The sequence below is a fragment of the Anthonomus grandis genome, chromosome 8 (genome assembly GCF_022605725.1).
Source record: "Anthonomus grandis grandis chromosome 8, icAntGran1.3, whole genome shotgun sequence".
Taxonomy (NCBI): domain Eukaryota; kingdom Metazoa; phylum Arthropoda; class Insecta; order Coleoptera; family Curculionidae; genus Anthonomus; species Anthonomus grandis.
Genome location: NC_065553.1, coordinates 532,021 through 548,228, shown reverse-complemented (window position 1 = coordinate 548,228; position 16,208 = coordinate 532,021). Strand labels below are relative to the sequence as shown.

Sequence of the window (16,208 nt, the reverse complement as noted above, 5' to 3'; positions counted from 1 at the left end):
AGAGATTGGAGTTATTTGATGGCTCAACCAGAGTCTTCTTAGTTGATTTTATTAAAAACCTGATTTTCTCCTTGTCCCTAAACAAAAATCTGATCAGGCAAAACTAAAATAAAATTGATTAAGCGACCCTCGAGAAACGAGGTGCGGTAACAGTGAAATAGGTGGGGAGTTACTGGAGGTGGGTGAGGGACGAAAAGGGGATTTGAAATTGGATACAAGACGGTCGGAGCAGAAGGGATTGCTTATTAGGCTAACCGGGCGGAAAATGGCCCATTTCGGACCCTCAGGAAGTAAGATATCTGGTTGTGTTTATTTAAGTGTAATGATAAGTGGGTTTAATAGATTCAGGTGTACTTTATGGATGCATGTTTTTCGCCCTACTGCTGTTTCTAACTTAAGCACTTGAAAGAAAAGCCTTTCATATTTCCAAGTTTAAGCATGTTTTTTTTATTTTGATGTATGATGCTGCTTTGGAAAAACTTATTATTATTGTTTATATATGGATACCTGTCTCAGCAATGATGAAGTGCAAATGGCTACGTCATGGCGTTGGTGGTTATATAAATAAAAATGGTGGCGTGTGAGCGCCATCTTGAGAAAACTGTCAAGTTTTTGGAATTGACATGACAAAATGACTTCATAAAAGCCTCTTTTTAATTTCTTAATTTCACAGAGTGTAGAAATTAGAAAAAAAAGACAATTTTGGGATTATGCTAAAAAGTTGCAAATATGTAGATTTAAAAATTACTTCATTGGACACTGTTTTAATTTATGTATTTTCTAAGAGTTCAAAGACGATAGTAATTAAAAAAAAAAGAATAAAAAAATCAATTTTTGGTTCTGCGAAAATATTGAATTATGCTAAAATTCTACGTATGTATATTCGTGAACATAAAAATGATTCCATGGATGCGTACTTAGACCTAATTTAAGTGTTTTGTAGAACTTACAGAAAAAAATTAAATTTTGCATTTTTGCTAAAAGTTAGAACTATGCTGAAACTACGCATATATATGCAAAAATTACTCCATGTAGTCTTTAAAAAATGTTTTGGAATTGCGCTGGAATTTTGAATATCTGGAATTATGCCAAAATTATACCTGTGAATTACTATATGGATTTTTTAAAATTTTTTAGGATTTCATAACGCTTCCAAAAAATCAGAAAAAAAAATTTAAAAGTGCTGAAATTTGGAAATAATGCTGAATTCCGCATGTAAAATTTACTATTTTAATTTAAATACATTATTTTAATTTTCTCTTTATTTCTTGAAAAAAAACATTAAGCAAAGTTTTTGGAATTTTGCTGACATTATTGATTACTCTAAAATTTCCCATATATTCATTAAGATAAATCATTCTCTGGAAGCTTTGTAAATTTTTTCTATCGAAAAAATCAATTTCTTGTTAATATTTATATTGAAATTTTGCATATTAATTTAAAAATTACTATATAAAAATGTGTGTTAAATAACGTATTTTATTAAGATTCCGCAGAGTTAATACCTTGAACGAAATGCAAAAAAATATTTGTAATTCCACTCACATTCGGAATTTTTTAAATCTGAAATGATTTTTTTTTATCTATTTTCTACGATTCCATAGAGGAATTCAGAAAAAAAAACAATTTTTTGAAACTCTGTTGAAATTTTGAATTATGCTGAAATTCTGCATGTAAAAGTAACTAAAGACACTTTCTTATTTTTTTTTATTTGGCACTCTGTAGTAGTTTAAAAAAAATAAAAAAAAAAAGAATTTTTGAAATTATGCTGAAATTTTACCATTAAATGATTTTTTTAAAATTTACATATTTTTCAGAATTCTATAGAGCTTCGAGGAATCTAGAAAAATAAACAACTTTTAAAACTTTGCCGAAATTTCGTATATAAATTTCGAAAATTGCTCCCTGAAAGTTTCTTTTTAATTTAAAATTTTTTAAATATTTCTCAGAAGCTACGACATTCTTGAAGTCTTGACATTCCTGCATGTTAAATATAATCTCTTAAAATTTTATTTGTTTTTTAATTTTTGATAAAGTCGACAATAATTTAGAAAAAAAATTAATGTTTTAAATTCCGGTAAAAATTTGGAATTTCTGCAAATTCTACAGCAATTAAACAGTTAACACCGAGAATACAGGAATTTTCGAAAAAAAAATCAATTTTCAAAACTGCTTACATTTTTGGAATTATGCTGAAATTTCGTAATTAAATGTTTTTTTTATTAAAAAAAAAAATGAGAAAAACTCCAAGTAATCAGAAAAATTTTAGACCAAAATCAATTCATGGAATTATGAAGAAATTCTTATTTTATGCTGATATTTTAATATGAAAACTTCAAAAGACAGAAAGTAATGTTAAAAAATCAATATGTATTTAAAATTTAGAACTTTTGACATTATTCTGTTGCTTCTGCATTTATATTTACTGAGCCTACAGTAATTTTGGAAACGTGCTAAAATACCGCATAAAAATATAATATAACTCCGCATATAACTCCATAATGAAATTGCCTTCATAAGTCAAAAATGAAGTATACAGTATATTTGAGAAAAAATGTAACTGCTAAAATTTTGAATTTTTGGAAGTATACAACTGACTCTTTATGTGAATATTTTTCTAAATTCTAAAAAATCTACAATAATTTTGATAGAAATGAATTTTTCGAAGGCTCTTAAATGTTAAAAAAAATTATTTGTAATTTTCGAAAAAAAAAAAACAATTTTTGAAACTCTAAATTTTGAAACAAAACTGCTTAATTTTCTGAAGTTATGCTAAAGTAAAAAGTGATTCCGCGTTTTTTTTTGTCTACAAATATTTCACAGAGAAATTTAGGAATATGCCGAAATTCCACATCTAAATGTAAAGAAATACTGCATGTATTTTTCTTTTAATTTATATATTTTTTAAAATATCAGACTTTACAGTAATTTAAAAAAAATTAATTTTTTAAACTGTAATACTTAGTTCAATAAAAGTCCATATTTTATAGGAGAATGTATTATATATAGATTTCAAAATGGGGAAGTCTTTATCTCCAAGAAAAATGCATGTAGGTCATTTAGTTAAATGTATCATGCATTTCGGCTCTGTAAACAGCCAGACAACAATGTTTAATAATGTTTTTAACTCTTTTATCTTTTAACATTTGTATTAAACAAGATATTAAATTTTCCGTTAACGTAACGTTAAAACACAATAGTTCCTTATAGTACCTTCTTTTAATTTATGTAGACATCTGTATCGTCCTAAGTTTAAATTTTATATTTTGAATCGTAGATGTCTTTATTGTTCAATGTTTTTAATTTTAATTCTTTTATTTATTGTTGTTTTGATTACCGATAACGGGTAGTTTTTGGGTTTTATTTGTTTTATATGTTTTTTGTGATGTTCTGGTAAGTTCTAAACCTGTATTGTTATAACGAATAAGCTCCTTTTAGAATTGTCTTAAATTACCTGTATTTCATTTTAGTATCTGACGATGGCTATTTACAAAGCCGAAATGCATAATACATTTAAATAAATGACCTACATGCATTTTTTCGAGTCTATAGCAATTTTCAAAAAATAATAGACAATTTTTGGAATTGTACGAAAATTTTGCATATAAATGAATATTAGCTTAATAGATTGTCTTTGTATTTACATATTTTTAAACAATTTCAGAGTCTATGGTAATTTAAAAAAAAATTGGGACACTGTTAAGTTTTTTTTTCATTTACATGTTTTTTAAAATTTCCCTTTTAGTCTGAGTCTACAGATATACATATATATATTTGATTTTTTTTTCTGGATATACATACATATATTTAGAAAAAAAATGTAATTGTTGAATTTTTGGAATTTTTAGAATTGTACAGAAATTTTGCAGGTAAATGTATAATTGACTGCATCAACATTTCTTTAATTTTTTTTAAAACCTATAATGATTTTGAAAAAGAATTATTTCAAAAAACACTGTTGATTTTTGTTTTTCATTTTATTTACAGTGATTTTTAGAACAAAAAAGATTTTTGCAACTGTGCTGAAGTTTGAAACTGCTTAAATTTTTGGAACTACAGTGCATCCCAAAAGTTATGTCTAAATTCATTTAAATTTTAGGGGTGTGTTCGAAAAAAAAAACGCTAGGACCCGTCGATTTTTATTTCAAGTTGCGCTTTTTTGTACGTGAAGTTTGTACTTACAGGGTTGCTCAAACATAAATTACAACCATCAACTTCATTTTTTCAAATGAAAGCAACTTTTTTTAATTTCATCTTTGAATTTCGCATGGAATTCTACGTATGTTTCATGCATCATGTCCTATACCTAAAGTCAACAGGTATCGAGACGATTCATGTAACAAATAAAAAAAGAACAAAAATTAAGTTAAATCTTCAAAATGGTTGCCATTCACGGCTTGACAATATCCAAGGCGATCAATAAAGTCTCGTTGCACATTTTCAATCATTTCCGTAGTTAAGGCGCGCACTTCTCTGCGAATTCTCTTTTTCAAGTTGTCTAGATTATTTGGCCTATTAACAAATACCTTCGACCCACAAAAAAAAGTCCATTGGTGTTATGTCAGGCGACCTAGCAGGCCATTCGATGGGTCCTCTCCTTCCTATCCACCAATTGAAAAAGGTTTCATCCATAAATTTACGCACTGTGGCAGCATAGTGCGGAGGAGCGCCATCTTGCTGGAAAATTAGTTCTTCGTCAGGATAGTCTAGGTCCAATCGATTTGTAAATAAAGCTAGTAATGCTGGAACTAATTCAAATTGGAGAAAATCGAGATACACTTGTACCGTTAAAGTCTGTTCAAAGAAAAAGGGACCTATTACTCTTCCGCGCACTATTCCACACCACACATTTAGTTTTTGAGGGTACTGGGTTTTTACCTCCATCATCCAATGCGGATTTTCTGTTGCCCAATATCGACAATTTTGTCTGTTCACACTACCATTCAAACAGAACGTGGCTTCATCGGAAAAAATAATATTTGTTACTAAATTATTATTTAGATTGCACATGTTATGTAAACGTTCACAAAACTCATTTCGCCTATCGAAATCGTCATCAAATAACTCTTGCATAGGAATAACTTTGTAGGGATGATATTTGTGCTTTTTAACTATTCGGTAAACTATAGATTTCGCCATGTGTAAATTTGCCTCAATCTGCGACAGAGGAGTGCATGGATTTTCTTCCAAAGAAAGCAAGTTGTTCATTTTCATCTCGAGCAGGACGACCAGATTTCGGCAGATCTCTAACATGACCGAATTCTCTAAATTTAGCCTCTATTCTACTCACCACCTTTTGACATATCGGAGGACGATCAGGATGGATCTCATTGAATAATTGAGCAGCTTCTCTTTGAGTACGTGTTCTATCACCAAACCCAACCATGCACAGAATTTCTATTTTTTCTCGTTCCGTTAACTTTACCATTGTGAAAACCGCAACTTTGCTAGTACACTTCACACTTGACAATATCTGTTTGGCGTACAACTGTCATACAGTTTCTATGAAAATACACGATCATCAGCCAACAATAAAAAAACAGGAATGAATGGAATTTTGCTCTGTATAAAAATTCTCTCGTAAGGTGAACTTCAATAATAATGTTTGGTCGTCTTTTTTTCGATAACTGTTGACTTTAGGCATAGGACATGATGCATGAAACATACGTAGAATTCCATGCGAAATTCAAAAATGAAATAAAAAAAGGTGCTTGCATTTGAAAAAATTAATGCTCGTAATTTATTTTTGAGCAACCCTGTATATACAAACTTCACGTACAAAAATGCGCAACTTGAAATAAAAATCGACGGGTCCGAGCGTTTTTTTTCGAACACACCCCTGAATTTTAAATGAATTTAGACATAACTTTTGGGATGCACTATATATTGAATTTCCCAATACGAACGTAAAAATGATCACATAGAAGGTAATTTTTTTATTTATTTATTTTTTTAATTTGGAATATACTGAAATTTCACATTTACATCAATGTAAAAAATGACTCGGTGGAATTTTCTTTTAATTCAATAAAATATTTTTTTTCCAACTTATAATTAACAGTAAAAAAAATTTTTGTGAAATATTTTTTTTTAAATGTAAAATTATTGTAATTATCGAAAAAAATTAATTTTTGAAAGTGCTAAAATTTTAAACAACTGATTAAGTATTTGGAATTATGCTAAAATTTCGCATATAAATGTAAAAATGACTCCCTTGAAGATTTCTTTAAATTTATATATTTTTTAAAGATTCACAGGAAAATTTTTAAATTTAAAATATTTAGAATATGTTAAAACTCCACATAAACATTTAAACAATGACTGCATAGTTTTTTTTCAATTCACAGATTTCTTAACATTTCAGAGTCTACAGTAATTTTATAAAAAAATTAATTTTATAAACTTTGTCGAAATGTGGCATTTTCAGGATGTTGCTGCAAATCAGCACATAAATCTAAAAATGACTTTATTGATAGTTTTGTTGTCTACAGTAATAAAAAAAAATTAAACTGATAAAATTTAGAAATTATACTGAAATATTACAAGTAAATGTATAATCGACTCCATGGACACTTTCCTTAATTGAAATATATTTTTAAATATTGAAAACCTACACTAAACTTGAAAAAAAAAATTATAAATAATTTTTGGATCTCTGTTGGAATTTTTCTTGAACTATGTTTTACTTACAAAAATGTTTTTCACCATTTTATAGAGTCTACAGTAATTTTGAAAAAAAAATCAATTTACCAAGAAACTTTTTTAACGTAAAGTCAGTTTTTGCAAATTATGCTGAAATGTTGCATTGTCATTGACATTGCATGTCCTTTTTTTTTATTCACATATTTTTTGAGACATCACACAGCCTACAATAAGCAAAACACAAATGTTCGCATATAAACGCAAATATACCTCCATCAAAAGTCGCTATCTACAAACTTACTTCAAACTTTTCACTTGATCCCTCAACTCCTCCACCTCCGGCCCATTAAACACCGTCCTCCTCACACTCTCCTCGATACTCTTCAGGTCCTCCGATCTCCTCTCGAGGAGCGCCTTCACCTGTTTACTCAACACCCTCAAATCGTACTCCGTGTCCCTTACTAACTCCTCTGCTTCTACAGTTTCGCCACCAACCCCCTTACTAATCACTAATACTACTAAAGTCGCGATCACATAAGCGCGTATCGCGTTGGCCATCGTATTTAATAATTTAAGACCCGACTCTCGACCAACGGACGTTACGTTAAGGACTGAAAGCGATTTCGGCAAGAGCAACTGGTTTTATGTGAGGACCGAAGGAGACGGAGCTATAAGGGCGTTAATGGGAAAGAGAGAGACGAATTGGGTGAAAAGGTGTTTCGGACGGCAGGTGGTTGGGTTTAGGTGGATGATGTTGTTATATGTATAAGTGGGGAGTAATGTAAAACGATATGTAAGTTATATAGAAGGGTGACTACAGTAGATATATATGAAATAATTTTTATAAAATATCTCAGCTATATTTTAGTAAAATCCTGGAACATGCCTGGGATGTCTTAGGAGAGATTTGTGCTACCGAAAGAAATATGTGCAAATTAAAACTGCATCTGCCTCTTCTGTGCACCAAAATCAAATCCAGCGAAATCAAATATTTATTACACAGTAAGTCTAATGGCTAGAAATAAATATAATAATAAATATAAAACCGTAGAAATTTAAATGATTGATGAGAAAATTTAATTTTCCTAAAAAATATCTTGGCTTCAAGATTTCTCATATGGACTGGACGTTAAAGAACTGGAGACAATAGTAGTCAGAACCTCGTCTGGTTCTAGAGAGCTTGTGATAATGTTTCTACTATGTCTGGTGTTGTGTCTTTTGTGGTCTTTTAGTTCTAAAGTATGAGATGTTATTAACAATGTAAACTTAACATTGATAGATGTAGGCGCAAGGAAATTTAAGTATATGGACGTCTCTAAAGTACCGCCTACAACAATCCCTATATTCCAGCTCCACCATAGTCCTGATACATCTCCGTTAAAGCTTAAAGATTTCCTGTGCAGAGCTAGAATGGCCCTAGTTTAGAATTGCATAGCACATATTTGCAGAAAAGTAACCATGTTGGTAAAAATAGTGGACAAAGTATTCTACTTAGTCTGCCTGATCTATCTTGTTGGTCTTCAATGCATTTAGAGAAAGTCTAAATAATAAAGTATATTTCGAAATAATAAAGTATATTTCCATGCTGATAGGATTTTTTTGAAAAAAATACCACATTTTCAGAAGAAAAATTATTTTTTACCTCCCTGTCTATTTTTTCGAAAAACGTTGATAGAGGTGTCTAATCATTTTATTTGAAGAATATTTGTACAAATTTTCAACTCTCTAACTTTCTTCGTTTTTGAGTTATAGACATGCTGATAGGATTTTTTTGAAAAAAATACCACATTTTCAGAAGAAAAAATATTTTTTACCTCCCTGTCTATTTTTTCGAAAAACGTTGATAGAGGTGTCTAATCATTTTATTTGAAGAATATTTGTACAAATTTTCAACTCTCTAACTTTCTTCGTTTTTGAGTTATAGACATGCTGATAGGATTTTTTTGAAAAAAATACCACATTTTCAGAAAAAAAATTATTTTTTACCTCCCTGTCTATTTTTTCGAAAAACGTTGATAGAGGTGTCTAATCATTTTATTTGAAGAATATTTGTACAAATTTTCAACTCTCTAACTTTCTTCGTTTTTGAGTTATAGACATGCTGATAGGATTTTTTTGAAAAAAATACCACATTTTCAGAAGAAAAATTATTTTTTACCTCCCTGTCTATTTTTTCGAAAAACGTTGATAGAGGTGTCTAATCATTTTATTTGAAGAATATTTGTACAAATTTTCAACTCTCTAACTTTCTTCGTTTTTGAGTTATAGACATGCTGATAGGATTTTTTTGAAAAAAATACCACATTTTCAGAAGAAAAATTATTTTTTACCTCCCTGTCTATTTTTTCGAAAAACGTTGATAGAGGTGTCTAATCATTTTATTTGAAGAATATTTGTACAAATTTTCAACTCTCTAACTTTCTTCGTTTTTGAGTTATAGACATGCTGATAGGATTTTTTTGAAAAAAATACCACATTTTCAGAAGAAAAAATATTTTTTACCTCCCTGTCTATTTTTTCGAAAAACGTTGATAGAGGTGTCTAATCATTTTATTTGAAGAATATTTGTACAAATTTTCAACTCTCTAACTTTCTTCGTTTTTGAGTTATAGACATGCTGATAGGATTTTTTTGAAAAAAATACCACATTTTCAGAAAAAAAATTATTTTTTACCTCCCTGTCTATTTTTTCGAAAAACGTTGATAGAGGTGTCTAATCATTTTATTTGAAGAATATTTGTACAAATTTTCAACTCTCTAACTTTCTTCGTTTTTGAGTTATAGACATGCTGATAGGATTTTTTTGAAAAAAATACCACATTTTCAGAAGAAAAATTATTTTTTACCTCCCTGTCTATTTTTTCGAAAAACGTTGATAGAGGTGTCTAATCATTTTATTTGAAGAATATTTGTACAAATTTTCAACTCTCTAACTTTCTTCGTTTTTGAGTTATAGACATGCTGATAGGATTTTTTTGAAAAAAATACCACATTTTCAGAAGAAAAATTATTTTTTACCTCCCTGTCTATTTTTTCGAAAAACGTTGATAGAGGTGTCTAATCATTTTATTTGAAGAATATTTGTACAAATTTTCAACTCTCTAACTTTCTTCGTTTTTGAGTTATAGACATGCTGATAGGATTTTTTTGAAAAAAATACCACATTTTCAGAAGAAAAAATATTTTTTACCTCCCTGTCTATTTTTTCGAAAAACGTTGATAGAGGTGTCTAATCATTTTATTTGAAGAATATTTGTACAAATTTTCAACTCTCTAACTTTCTTCGTTTTTGAGTTATAGACATGCTGATAGGATTTTTTTGAAAAAAATACCACATTTTCAGAAAAAAAATTATTTTTTACCTCCCTGTCTATTTTTTCGAAAAACGTTGATAGAGGTGTCTAATCATTTTATTTGAAGAATATTTGTACAAATTTTCAACTCTCTAACTTTCTTCGTTTTTGAGTTATAGACATGCTGATAGGATTTTTTTGAAAAAAATACCACATTTTCAGAAGAAAAATTATTTTTTACCTCCCTGTCTATTTTTTCGAAAAACGTTGATAGAGGTGTCTAATCATTTTATTTGAAGAATATTTGTACAAATTTTCAACTCTCTAACTTTCTTCGTTTTTGAGTTATAGACATGCTGATAGGATTTTTTTGAAAAAAATACCACATTTTCAGAAGAAAAATTATTTTTTACCTCCCTGTCTATTTTTTCGAAAAACGTTGATAGAGGTGTCTAATCATTTTATTTGAAGAATATTTGTACAAATTTTCAACTCTCTAACTTTCTTCGTTTTTGAGTTATAGACATGCTGATAGGATTTTTTTGAAAAAAATACCACATTTTCAGAAAAAAAATTATTTTTTACCTCCCTGTCTATTTTTTCGAAAAACGTTGATAGAGGTGTCTAATCATTTTATTTGAAGAATATTTGTACAAATTTTCAACTCTCTAACTTTCTTCGTTTTTGAGTTATAGACATGCTGATAGGATTTTTTTGAAAAAAATACCACATTTTCAGAAGAAAAATTATTTTTTACCTCCCTGTCTATTTTTTCGAAAAACGTTGATAGAGGTGTCTAATCATTTTATTTGAAGAATATTTGTACAAATTTTCAACTCTCTAACTTTCTTCGTTTTTGAGTTATAGACATGCTGATAGGATTTTTTTGAAAAAAATACCACATTTTCAGAAAAAAAATTATTTTTTACCTCCCTGTCTATTTTTTCGAAAAACGTTGATAGAGGTGTCTAATCATTTTATTTGAAGAATATTTGTACAAATTTTCAACTCTCTAACTTTCTTCGTTTTTGAGTTATAGACATGCTGATAGGATTTTTTTGAAAAAAATACCACATTTTCAGAAGAAAAATTATTTTTTACCTCCCTGTCTATTTTTTCGAAAAACGTTGATAGAGGTGTCTAATCATTTTATTTGAAGAATATTTGTACAAATTTTCAACTCTCTAACTTTCTTCGTTTTTGAGTTATAGACATGCTGATAGGATTTTTTTGAAAAAAATACCACATTTTCAGAAGAAAAATTATTTTTTACCTCCCTGTCTATTTTTTCGAAAAACGTTGATAGAGGTGTCTAATCATTTTATTTGAAGAATATTTGTACAAATTTTCAACTCTCTAACTTTCTTCGTTTTTGAGTTATAGACATGCTGATAGGATTTTTTTGAAAAAAATACCACATTTTCCGAAGAAAAATTATTTTTTACCTCCCTGTCTATTTTTTCGAAAAACGTTGATAGAGGTGTCTAATCATTTTATTTGAAGAATATTTGTACAAATTTTCAACTCTCTAACTTTCTTCGTTTTTGAGTTATAGACATGCTGATAGGATTTTTTTGAAAAAAATACCACATTTTCAGAAGAAAAAATATTTTTTACCTCCCTGTCTATTTTTTCGAAAAACGTTGATAGAGGTGTCTAATCATTTTATTTGAAGAATATTTGTACAAATTTTCAACTCTCTAACTTTCTTCGTTTTTGAGTTATAGACATGCTGATAGGATTTTTTTGAAAAAAATACCACATTTTCAGAAGAAAAATTATTTTTTACCTCCCTGTCTATTTTTTCGAAAAACGTTGACAGAGGTGTCTAATCATTTTATTTGAAGAATATTTGTACAAATTTTCAACTCTCTAACTTTCTTCGTTTTTGAGTTATAGACATGCTGATAGGATTTTTTTGAAAAAAATACCACATTTTCAGAAGAAAAAATATTTTTTACCTCCCTGTCTATTTTTTCGAAAAACGTTGATAGAGGTGTCTAATCATTTTATTTGAAGAATATTTGTACAAATTTTCAACTCTTTAACTTTCTTCGTTTTTGACTTATGCACATGCTGATAGGATTTTTTTGAAAAAAATACCACATTTTCCGAAGAAAAATTATTTTTTACCTCCCTGTCTATTTTTTCGAAAAACGTTGATAGAGGTGTCTAATCATTTTATTTGAAGAATATTTGTACAAATTTTCAACTCTCTAACTTTCTTCGTTTTTGACTTATGCACATGCTGATAGGATTTTTTTGAAAAAAATACCACATTTTCCGAAGAAAAATTATTTTTTACCTCCCTGTCTATTTTTTCGAAAAACGTTGATAGAGGTGTCTAATCATTTTATTTGAAGAATATTTGTACAAATTTTCAACTCTCTAACTTCCTTCGTTTTTGAGTTATAGACATGCTGATAGGATTTTTTTTTAAAAAATACCACATTTTCCGAAGAAAAATTATTTTTTACCTCCCTGTCTATTTTTTCGAAAAACGTTGATAGAGGTGTCTAATCATTTTATTTGAAGAATATTTGTACAAATTTTCAACTCTTTAACTTTCTTCGTTTTTGACTTATGCACATGCTGATATGATTTTTTTTTTAAAAATACCACATTTTCCGAAGAAAAATTATTTTTTACCTCCCTGTCTATTTTTTCGAAAAACGTTGATAGAGGTGTCTAATCATTTTATTTGAAGAATATTTGTACAAATTTTCAACTCTTTAACTTTCTTCGTTTTTGACTTATGCACATGCTGATAGGATTTTTTTTTTAAAAATACCACATTTTTCGAAGAAAAATTATTTTTTACCTCCCTGTCTATTTTTTCGAAAAACGTTGATAGAGGTGTCTAATCATTTTATTTGAAGAATATTTGTACAAATTTTCAACTCTCTAACTTTCTTCGTTTTTGACTTATGCACATGCTGATAGGATTTTTTTGAAAAAAATACCACATTTTCAGAAGAAAAATTATTTTTTACCTCCCTGTCTATTTTTTCGAAAAACGTTGATAGAGGTGTCTAATCATTTTGTTTGAAGAATATTTGTACAAATTTTCAACTCTCTAACTTTCTTCGTTTTTGACTTATGCACATGCTGATAGGATTTTTTTGAAAAAAATACCACATTTTCCGAAGAAAAATTATTTTTTACCTCCCTGTCTATTTTTTCGAAAAACGTTGATAGAGGTGTCTAATCATTTTATTTGAAGAATATTTGTACAAATTTTCAACTCTCTAACTTCCTTCGTTTTTGAGTTATAGACATGCTGATAGGATTTTTTTTTAAAAAATACCACATTTTCCGAAGAAAAATTATTTTTTACCTCCCTGTCTATTTTTTCGAAAAACGTTGATAGAGGTGTCTAATCATTTTATTTGAAGAATATTTGTACAAATTTTCAACTCTTTAACTTTCTTCGTTTTTGACTTATGCACATGCTGATAGGATTTTTTTGAAAAAAATACCACATTTTCAGAAGAAAAATTATTTTTTACCTCCCTGTCTATTTTTTCGAAAAACGTTGATAGAGGTGTCTAATCATTTTATTTGAAGAATATTTGTACAAATTTTCAACTCTCTAACTTTCTTCGTTTTTGAGTTATAGACATGCTGATAGGATTTTTTTGAAAAAAATACCACATTTTCAGAAGAAAAATTATTTTTTACCTCCCTGTCTATTTTTTCGAAAAACGTTGACAGAGGTGTCTAATCATTTTATTTGAAGAATATTTGTACAAATTTTCAACTCTCTAACTTTCTTCGTTTTTGAGTTATAGACATGCTGATAGGATTTTTTTGAAAAAAATACCACATTTTCAGAAGAAAAAATATTTTTTACCTCCCTGTCTATTTTTTCGAAAAACGTTGATAGAGGTGTCTAATCATTTTATTTGAAGAATATTTGTACAAATTTTCAACTCTTTAACTTTCTTCGTTTTTGACTTATGCACATGCTGATAGGATTTTTTTGAAAAAAATACCACATTTTCCGAAGAAAAATTATTTTTTACCTCCCTGTCTATTTTTTCGAAAAACGTTGATAGAGGTGTCTAATCATTTTATTTGAAGAATATTTGTACAAATTTTCAACTCTCTAACTTTCTTCGTTTTTGACTTATGCACATGCTGATAGGATTTTTTTTTTAAAAATACCACATTTTCAGAAGAAAAATTATTTTTTACCTCCCTGTCTATTTTTTCGAAAAACGTTGATAGAGGTGTCTAATCATTTTATTTGAAGAATATTTGTACAAATTTTCAACTCTTTAACTTTCTTCGTTTTTGACTTATGCACATGCTGATAGGATTTTTTTTTTAAAAATACCACATTTTCCGAAGAAAAATTATTTTTTACCTCCCTGTCTATTTTTTCGAAAAACGTTGATAGAGGTGTCTAATCATTTTATTTGAAGAATATTTGTACAAATTTTCAACTCTCTAACTTCCTTCGTTTTTGAGTTATAGACATGCTGATAGGATTTTTTTTTAAAAAATACCACATTTTCCGAAGAAAAATTATTTTTTACCTCCCTGTCTATTTTTTCGAAAAACGTTGATAGAGGTGTCTAATCATTTTATTTGAAGAATATTTGTACAAATTTTCAACTCTTTAACTTTCTTCGTTTTTGACTTATGCACATGCTGATAGGATTTTTTTGAAAAAAATACCACATTTTTCGAAGAAAAATTATTTTTTACCTCCCTGTCTATTTTTTCGAAAAACGTTGATAGAGGTGTCTAATCATTTTGTTTGAAGAATATTTGTACAAATTTTCAACTCTCTAACTTTCTTCGTTTTTGAGTTATAGACATGCTGATAGGATTTTTTTGAAAAAAATACCACATTTTCAGAAGAAAAAATATTTTTTACCTCCCTGTCTATTTTTTCGAAAAACGTTGATAGAGGTGTCTAATCATTTTATTTGAAGAATATTTGTACAAATTTTCAACTCTCTAACTTCCTTCGTTTTTGAGTTATAGACATGCTGATAGGATTTTTTTTTAAAAAATACCACATTTTCCGAAGAAAAATTATTTTTTACCTCCCTGTCTATTTTTTCGAAAAACGTTGATAGAGGTGTCTAATCATTTTATTTGAAGAATATTTGTACAAATTTTCAACTCTCTAACTTTCTTCGTTTTTGACTTATGCACATGCTGATAGGATTTTTTTGAAAAAAATACCACATTTTCAGAAGAAAAATTATTTTTTACCTCCCTGTCTATTTTTTCGAAAAACGTTGATAGAGGTGTCTAATCATTTTATTTGAAGAATATTTGTACAAATTTTCAACTCTCTAACTTTCTTCGTTTTTGACTTATGCACATGCTGATAGGATTTTTTTGAAAAAAATACCACATTTTCCGAAGAAAAATTATTTTTTACCTCCCTGTCTATTTTTTCGAAAAACGTTGATAGAGGTGTCTAATCATTTTATTTGAAGAATATTTGTACAAATTTTCAACTCTCTAACTTCCTTCGTTTTTGAGTTATAGACATGCTGATAGGATTTTTTTTTAAAAAATACCACATTTTCCGAAGAAAAATTATTTTTTACCTCCCTGTCTATTTTTTCGAAAAACGTTGATAGAGGTGTCTAATCATTTTATTTGAAGAATATTTGTACAAATTTTCAACTCTTTAACTTTCTTCGTTTTTGACTTATGCACATGCTGATAGGATTTTTTTTTTTAAAATACCACATTTTTCGAAGAAAAATTATTTTTTACCTCCCTGTCTATTTTTTCGAAAAACGTTGATAGAGGTGTCTAATCATTTTATTTGAAGAATATTTGTACAAATTTTCAACTCTCTAACTTTCTTCGTTTTTGAGTTATAGACATGCTGATAGGATTTTTTTTAAAAAAATACCACATTTTCCGAAGAAAAATTATTTTTTCCCTCCCTGTCTATTTTTTCGAAAAACGTTGATAGAGGTGTCTAATCATTTTATTTGAAGAATATTTGTACAAATTTTCAACTCTCTAACTTTCTTCGTTTTTGACTTATGCACATGCTGATAGGATTTTTTTGAAAAAAATACCACATTTTCCGAAGAAAAATTATTTTTTACCTCCCTGTCTATTTTTTCGAAAAACGTTGATAGAGGTGTCTAATCATTTTATTTGAAGAATATTTGTACAAATTTTCAACTCTCTAACTTCCTTCGTTTTTGAGTTATAGACATGCTGATAGGATTTTTTTTTAAAAAATACCACATTTTCCGAAGAAAAATTATTTTTTACCTCCCTGTCTAT

The 16,208-nt window shown here is 28.3% G+C and overlaps 2 protein-coding genes across 5 annotated transcripts in view; one reads left to right on the top strand and one right to left on the bottom strand.

Annotated features, from left to right (window-relative positions):
- Nucleotides 1–7,239, bottom strand: part of LOC126739506 (protein scabrous) — a 29,299-nt gene extending 22,060 nt beyond the window's left edge. Inside the window, exon 1 of the mRNA XM_050445237.1 lies at nucleotides 6,944–7,239. Within this exon, the coding sequence (XP_050301194.1) occupies nucleotides 6,944–7,200 (257 nt within the window). The 5' untranslated portion in view covers nucleotides 7,201–7,239. The remainder of the gene's footprint in view (nucleotides 1–6,943) is intronic.
- Nucleotides 1–16,208, top strand: part of LOC126739522 (methyltransferase-like protein 22) — a 135,513-nt gene that overhangs the window by 32,822 nt on the left and 86,483 nt on the right. The gene's annotated exons all lie outside the window — the stretch shown is intronic.